This window comes from Melanaphis sacchari, unplaced genomic scaffold (assembly GCF_002803265.2).
Source record: "Melanaphis sacchari strain LSU unplaced genomic scaffold, SCAv2.0 Contig12_pilon_pilon, whole genome shotgun sequence".
Lineage (NCBI taxonomy): Eukaryota > Metazoa > Arthropoda > Insecta > Hemiptera > Aphididae > Melanaphis > Melanaphis sacchari.
The window spans coordinates 3,200,388-3,209,628 of NW_020270527.1; the positions used below are offsets into that span (position 1 = coordinate 3,200,388).

Below are 9,241 nucleotides of genomic sequence, written 5' to 3' on the forward strand. Positions count from 1 at the left end.
TTTTGCTTTACAAAAATACCGTTCTAATCAATAGTCAATTAATTTAAGTTATAATGTAGTTTTTAATGTTACACCTATATATAAATAAACTAAAGTATAACTAGAAAAACATATTATTGAGTTAGGTAAATGTTTTTTTTTTTTTTTTTTAAACTTATACAAATTATAAAACATTATGTACGGTGTTTATTCAAAATAGTGAATATTTAAATGATATAACGTCATCCATGAGCGATTATAAATATTATTGTAACTAGCAGCTTTTAAGTATTATTTAATATTTTATTTTACTTATTTTTAATTTATTTTTATTGTTATTATTAGAGCAAAGAGTCAGCTCTCTATTAGTGTCTATAATGGTTGGTTGTTCAGTGGTAATGTCTCCTTTACTGCGATTAGTACCGATGGCTGTTCTTTTTGGCGTTTTTCTTTATATGGGAATATCGTCTATTGATGGTATACAGTTTTTTGAACGCCTTAAACTGGTTTTCATGCCAGTAAAACATCATTCAGAAGCCCCTTACGTTCGTCATGTAAGTATATCAATTAATATATTAATATATTTTATTTTGACCAAAACCGTAATAGGTACTATTAAAAATACAAACTTTTACCTAAATATTTATTTTAAGCTAAATAATATGATTTAATAACTGTCATTTGTTAACATATCAAAAACACATCTAGAGAAATTATATAAATAAATTATATTTCATAAATATCATTGAAATTATAATTATGTATCGATAAAAAATCCAAATTCTTACAAAGGTAATAGTGGTAATACATTATTTTTTCTTTGATCTCATATCTTAATTTAATAAATTAATGATTTATACATTTTCATATCAAATTTCGCTTTTCAGGTACAAACGTACAAAATGCACCTATTCACTGGAATTCAACTCATATGTTTATGTATTTTATGGAGCGTTAAGTCGTCATCATTTTCATTGTTGTTTCCGTTTTTCTTGATCATGATGATTCCTGTGCGGTCTCAACTATGTAATAAACTATTTACTGCAAAAGAATTACGAGCAGTAAGTGTTCGTGGATTTATTATTACATTTTATTTTTTTTTTGCAAATGTTGTAATATTATATTATCGTTTCTCTTCAACTATAGCTAGACAGCAATGAGCCAACAAACATGACTAATGACGAAGATGAACCCGACTTTTATGCTGAATCTCGACTTCCAGGATAATTATATTTTTTCGACTGTTGTCATGCAATTTTCTACTTTTTTTTTTTTTTAATTCAGTATTTGATTTATTAAATTTTGGGAAAATTAATTTACGTTCGACTGCATATCTAATATGGTTTAGAAGAATAGCGCATGTTTGACTTTATTGGCTACAAATTACAATTGAAATTGATACATATTGAATAAAAAATTTACATCTCTGCGATCTTTCATGACATTTCACTATTTATCCATCGATAATTTACAATTATTGATTAATATATATAATATAATACATAAGTATACACAAAATTATTTATGAAATTCAAAATCGCTTAAAAATAATTTAATCAATTTTATCGATCTTATTAGGATATATTATATTATAAAATACAAAATATATTAATTTATCGTGGTAATTATCAATTGTTATTTCTTATATAAGAAACTTTTTTTTTTATAAAAATAATTTTAATGATTTAACATTAATATACCTTAATTATTACATTAATTGACTCATAGAAAAAATCTAAAAATTCGGTTATTAAGTGCTTTAAGTTTTCTTTATGTATAACTTAAGTCAATAGATTTGCTCATCTTGTTGCCAAAAGTTTATTCTCCATACATTCCAGCTAACAATAATCAACGTTATTTTTGTTAAGTATATTGATAACATTGTTGATCACTAAACAAACGTTTTGTCACTGCTAATATAATAATTATTCACTTATTATTTTATGTCAAATGAATAGACGTATAACACATGGATCTGAAATATTGTACAATAATACCATTGCTGAGTCCTATTATTTTTGTATTTGTGGTGCAATATTTTTAAGCTTTAATTGAGTTTGTGTAGTTTAAATAAATTTTATGAGTATTAATAACAGTAATAGCATTTGTTATAAATAGTATTTTAATAGTACTATTTATAATCAATGTTAATAGGCAATGTATTCTTTTAAATGTGTTATAATCGTTGAATTGTATTATTATTAAATAATGTTATTGTATTTAAATTATTACGTGCATATTTATATGCAAATACCTACTTATGTATTAAGTTTCAAGAATTTTCAGTATTTTTATTTTCATTATGATACTTTTAGACTAAAATAAAACGTTTGCAGGTTAGTATATGTATAATACCTAAATGTTGTTTATATTTAATTGAATCGTTAAAGATATTTTTCAATATATACTTGTTATTACTTATTAAATTATAGTTTTGTAAATTAAAATATGAATAGATAAATGTATGTTACCTATTGGCGATTCTATCATAAATACCTTATTTTTTTAGTAATTAAATCTTATTAAAAATTTGTATATGGAACCAATAAAAATGTATAAAATGTTAAATTTATAATTGTATATAAATAACGGATGGTAACCGACATATCTATATTATTCAGCTTAATATACACGATTTATTAAATTTACACTTATTGTGAGCTCTAACTCTGATATTACTGCAACTTGTTAAATTTGTTTAGTTTTATATCTAATATATTACATTTACCATTAAGGTGATGTATCACCACAATATATGATTAACTGATACTTTTTTTAAGTATAATGCATAATGTTATTTATTTTTATGTATTATTAATGTTTTGATGTGTTAAAAGTCAAAACTTTGAAATATCGTGTTGGTATTTAATCTAATTTGTAGTAAAATATTTCTATACCCACAAAGGTAATCGTATTATTAAAGAATAAAGCAATACTTATTCAAATTGGTATAAATTACATTTTTGTAGTTATGAATAAGTGTAGAATTTCTTATTATAATTGATACACCTATTCTTGAGTAATGTAAAATACGCCCCCACTATTGGAGGAAAAAAATCTATTTGATTATTAAAATAAAAAGTATTTCAAAAATTAACTTTGTACAATCTAAAAAATAAATAAAATATAACGCCTCTTAACTAATTAAAAATTTCTTTTATAAATGCCATTAATTTAAGACTCTGTTATTTAAAAAACAAGCAATTTTCTAATAATATTATCAACATTTTATTTTTTTATTCTTTTTTTGTTGTTGTCATATTGATATTTTATTTATTTTATATATTATTAGTTATTACCTATAATTGCGGTGGTTCTAGTGAGTCAAAAATAAAATATTTTTAAACCTTCTCTACTGTGACAAAATTATAGGACTTTAGTTATTCCAATTTTAATTCTATGAAAAACTTATATAAGAAATATTGAATTATTTTCTAAAATTTAATTTAGGCGTTTTTCAAAATGTTTTATTAATTTAAAACTTAGCTATGACTAAAAAAAAATATCTACATCATAAATATTTTTACTCATGTTTATCTAATGTAGAAATTCAGGTTTCGAAAAATTCCTCCATTATGTTCAAGAACAGAGATGTCAAGTTAACTTGAGGTTTTTCAGAATCATTAAAAATCAGAACGACCTTAGTTTCACAATTTTTTCTGCGGGTAAAAAATTATCTTGTAAGTAATATTGGTATGCTGCCATATTTTCATTACCTATGTTGAAATTTGCATTATGTATGAGTAATGATACAAATTTCAAATGCAGTGTAAACACACAAGCACATATTGCACATAATAACAAGTCCTGCTGAAAAGATTGACAATTTAAAAACCATATAATAAAAAATCACAATTCTACTGTTTGAAGAATATTATTATAATTCATAATCTAAGATCTTAAAATAAATATTTTCACTTATTCTGGGTACCTAACTATCAATTATCATCTACAACTTATTTATACGCATTTTCAATTGCAACAAAATCAAAGCTCATAGAATATTTCATTTTTAATTTCCTTGATATATATGTTGGTTCATGCACAAAAACATTTTAAATACCTTATTAAAAATATATTTTTATTATTTTACATACTATTTTGTATTTCAATTAAATTTACTTGCTTGTAATGTATAATTATGTCATTTATTTTTATGTATTTGTAACACCAAACAGTGTATCTACAATCTACTTATAAACTATAATTATAATTAATATAAATTTTATTTTATTTTATTAAATACGATTGTTTTTAAGGAACTATAAAAATTTACTAATTCAAATAATATTAAATGATAATGATAATGATATTAGTGGTATACTTGCCTACAAAAATAAACTTTTGTTTATATTATATACCTACAAATTATTCTTGTACTAATATAAAATAATTTATATCAGTAAATATATATTGTTATGTTAATAATTAGAAAAAATTTTAACTGAATAAATATATGAAATGTAAGTGTATTTATTTTATTCTACTCGATGATTTAAGTCAACGAATTAGTTAAATATTTAAATAGATATTGAATTACGTCGTTTTTAACATTATTATAACACTTCTAAACTCATAACGAATATTTTATTCAAGTATAGCATATGCGTAAGTATCTATAAAAAAATTAGATTTAAATAGACAATAGATAATTATATAAAATAGAAATAATTTAATATTAATAATAATGTATAGATATTTCACGAAATTTGTTATCTGAAGTGTGTTTCACTTTAAAATCTAACGTCAAGTTGTCAAACAACACTACATAATATATTAAATAATTATGCAGCACATTTTATATACCTAATGAATAGATTATTATATACCTACTTAAGGTAATAGGGTACATAAAATTATGTATACGTACCTTATCTTACCTAATACTTAACAATGATAGTTATATTATAATTTTGAGATGAATAAATTATAACTAATAAATTCAATTATTCAAAATTTACTATAGATGACTTCAGTGGTGGATCTAGGAATTTTTTTGTGAGAGTAGGAGGTCAGTATTTTTTTGTATTAATTTTGTAAACACAATTTAAAATTTGATGTTGGACCTTACGTCCCTAAATCCGCCATTGGATGACTTATATAAAATAATTACTTAAGTTAATTTAAGTTTAAAACTATTGCGGTTGAACTTCATTGAACAATATTAAATGATGATAATTTTTTTTTCAATTTTTTTTATTGGTTTTGGTAGGTTTATTTTATCCAATAAAAATATTAACTCTTTGTCTTATCATTTGAAAAACTATAAGAAACTAATTATATTATACATGACTTGATCAATTCATCTGACACATGAAATATTATACTTAATTAAAAATATAATCGGATGTAATTAAATGCCTATTTTGTATAACATAGACACAATTAGTTTAAATAGATTTAATATTTCAATAAATGATTTTAAATATTAATTATTTACATAAATTATGTGTAGGTCATGCAAAATTACCTAGGTTATAGCAACTTTAACTACTTCTATCTTACTTTTGCATAACCAATGTGTAAGTAGGTAGATATGTAGGCAAGTGTTTATTGTAGACATTTATTACCTATTAAAATATATCATAATAATCATGAAAACTCAAAGAAAAAAAATGTATTTGAACCAATTATTCAAATTAAATAATCAAAAACAATAATCAATAGCCAATAGATATATACAAGTTAAAACGCAAATCATTATTTTACGTTTACAAAAATGTATTGGTATAAATTTTGTTTAGCGATCTTGTAGTTTTTTCAAAATTGTTTTCAATAAACAAATGTTCTTTTTTTTTTTTTTTTTGCAAAGAATGATGGGTAGGAAATCATAATAACTTGATGGAGTGGTGAACTAGGTTTCAGAGTAATTACACTTTTAATTTAAACTAGATTTGTTCCCAAATTTAATTTATTTTCAACTGTTTTAAACTGTAAACAATCAATAAGATATCTTTTATAAGTCATAGCAATAGTTCAAAGATTATTAATTTATTGAATCTTGAAAATACAAATAACTTAAATTCTAAAAGTTAAACGTTTAGAAAATTAAAACATTTTATATTAAAAATAATAAAATATACTAAATGTACTATAAAGTAAATAGTTAAAACTACATAACAAATTCATGTCAATACAATCTAACTCACGTTCGATTATTTTATTTAAACATGTTGTTTTTAACCAAAATTGTAAACAAGTGCAGGTAATCCATATATTATAATTAATTATTTATAATGATATAAATTATTTTAATTTATTTTTAGTTTTTATGCACAATAAACGGATTTATCTGTTTTTGTAGTCATTTTGTTTCAAATGTGTTCATTTTTTTCTGTTAATTATTGCTTACTAAGTTAATATTTTAACACGTGTATACTCGCCCATTTATTATATAAATGTCAACAATAATAAAAGGAAAAAATTACAGTAAATTATAGCTCAAAAATTATTGTTTAACATGTGTTTTATGTAAATTTTTACAATGAAGCAGAGATTTAAAAGTTAAAAAACAATTACCTAATTAGAATTTTTATTTTGTTAATAGATTGAAATTCAGCTAAAAAATTAAACCTAAATTAACTAGGTAATTTTTAAAGCTGTTAATAGGTACAACTATTGCTTTGGAAAAAAAGAAACGAAAATTAGTTTAAAAACAAATTGTTTTCCTTCTTTTTATTCTTGCTTTGTCCCTTACAAGTATCAACAAGAGCCAGCCAATAACATAATAGTCATCAACTAATATATTACTATAAAATAATTTAAACTTTGTAATACATGTTCTAAGATGTATTCCGTATAGTTTCAACTATCAATATATTTTAGATGATTCAACGATTTTTATTGTCAACATTTATTAATAATAAATTTCATTTCTCCTTCTATTATCATTTATTATAAAAATAGCGTAACGCCATTGAACATAATATTTAGTTTTAATTAATGCTGTGGGATATACCTATATTATCTACTTATTTGTAAATTTTTAACTATGGACTGTATACGCGTCACAAATAATTGAAAATTATTTTTTTTACTTTTTAGTGGTTTATATATAATTTTAATTACATTTGGTGACGAAATATATGGTATAGGGCTATATACCTACAATAATATTTATGATAAATATGTATATGTGAGAATTATGTGAATACTTACTTTATGGATAATTATATAATGTATTTATATACAAATTACGAACCAAAAATAAATTTATACCACGATAAACAAAATCGATTTTGATGATCATTAAATTTGAGTAGAAATCCTTTTTATCTTTAATTTTTTTTTCGATTATAATATGTTTTACTTTTGACCTCCCCCCTCAAAAAAAAAAACCATCAAAAAAATGCCAAGATTCAATTTTCTACCAGAGATCATCCTTATTTTTTAAAATCGAAGCATTTTTTGCTGCTCAAGTGTTTACAGACAAAAAAAACCACATATGCTTAAAATCAATATGTTCTGAGCGAAATAATGAATATATTAGTTTTACATAGATAGGTTAACTTATTCAATTTTTTAAAAGCTAATTGAAAATGTATAATTAATTATTATCATATTACAATTTATGAGACAATATAATATTTATTGGTTTTGTAATTGGCTACCGAATTGCTACCAATATTCTCAGAACCATATATTTGATTAGAAAATATGTTGTTTCACAATAACTACAAATCCTTGGATTGCATTACGAATTGCGATGTGTAAATTCTTAATCAGAATCATTAATACTAAGCTATTATATAGTAATAGCCGGGTTTGACCTACCAAATGTATGGCAATTTATATGGTGATAAGGAATTGTTATCATACGGGTTCACATAAATAATTGCACCTATGAAAACAACAACTTTCAAAAAACATAACATTGAGGACCGAGGACCTCAGATCTATGAGAAGAGGAACAGGGCTCCACATATTATAAGGAAGCCACCACGTACGATATAGTCAAATGTACTAGTGCGTCCAGAGCAGTTGAGCTCAAGTACTTTCCGCCACATGTTATCACACGTTCCTGCGGTGTACTTAAATTAAACTAATTAACGACAATTTAAAAAGTATCATTGATCTTACAATTATTTCGAACTAACGACCGAAGCAACGAAAAGTAGACACGCTTATTTTTACACTAAGAAAATTTGAATAGGTATTAAAAGTATATCGTGAATATAATTACTAGTATTACTACCATTAGATTTCTACTTCGATTAATTATTTTTATTTATCAATTGACTCCTACATTGTTCTAATGATTAAATGCTGTTACCACTCAGTAGCCGTTTCTGAAGTAGGATGTTTGTGTTTTTTTTTATGCTGTAAGCCTGTAACAATACGTACCTACTATGTATTGTTTCGTAGTGCATATTAGACATATTATAATAATATACCGAATGTTATGTATAAACGTTATACGTTATACCTACTTATATGCATTACCTATACACTAAGATAGTTAGAAAGATATACCTACAACCTACGTTATAATGTTATATTATGTACTACTCATAAGAAAAATTAATATAGAAATATTAAATATTATTAAATTATACAATAAATAAAAAAATAAAATAAAATATAAATTAAAACGTCTTTATATATTTAAGGAATACAAATGACCAGTGGCGGCTCGTGTACTTTGAAAGTGGGAGAGCGATATAAAATTGCTTATTTATGGAAAGTAGGTATCGAACACAAATAATATTAATAATGGTTATTTAATTAAATTAATTTAATAAAATTTTTATGTGTGGATGAATCCATGACTTAATAATTCCAGTATATATTTTTGGAAAAAAATATCAAATTGAAATAATTGATTGCGAGTTATGACTGCAAAAAGTAAATAATAAATATACGCAAGTTCGGAATCCATGTGTATCGGGTGATTAAAATCATCGCCCCGGCGGCAGTATTATTATTGTGTTCTCCCTTCTTAGTTTTTGTATTCCGATCATAATTATGACGAGCGACTTTTAACATCGCCCAAGCATGGCGTGTGCTGCTCGCGGATCTTGGTAAATCGTTATCGATTATCGATTTTCAGAAGCTACAGTGTTGAATGATTTATTTTTAAACTCCCATTATCTGATAATGTTTTCATAATACTTAATAATGTAAATATTATAGAAAACACAATTTTTATTTTTGATAATATTATACTACAATATAAAATTAAAAATTGATAATAAACTTATAAATTTGTAATAAATGATAATTTTAGAAGGGGGGCGATCGCCCCATCACCCCTATCTACGAG

General features: G+C 23.5%; 1 protein-coding gene across 3 annotated transcripts in view; it reads left to right on the forward strand.

Moving 5' to 3' along the window:
• The window catches only part of LOC112591106 (band 3 anion transport protein-like), a 47,702-nt gene extending 46,194 nt beyond the window's left edge, over window positions 1-1,508 (forward strand). For all 3 annotated transcript variants that reach the window (XM_025334776.1, XM_025334775.1, XM_025334777.1), the window contains 3 exons: window positions 325-533; window positions 867-1,040; window positions 1,126-1,508. In XM_025334776.1, the coding sequence (XP_025190561.1) occupies window positions 325-533; window positions 867-1,040; window positions 1,126-1,206 (464 nt within the window). In that variant the 3' untranslated portion in view covers window positions 1,207-1,508. The remainder of the gene's footprint in view (window positions 1-324; window positions 534-866; window positions 1,041-1,125) is intronic.
• Window positions 1,509-9,241: the final 7,733 nt, after the last annotated feature.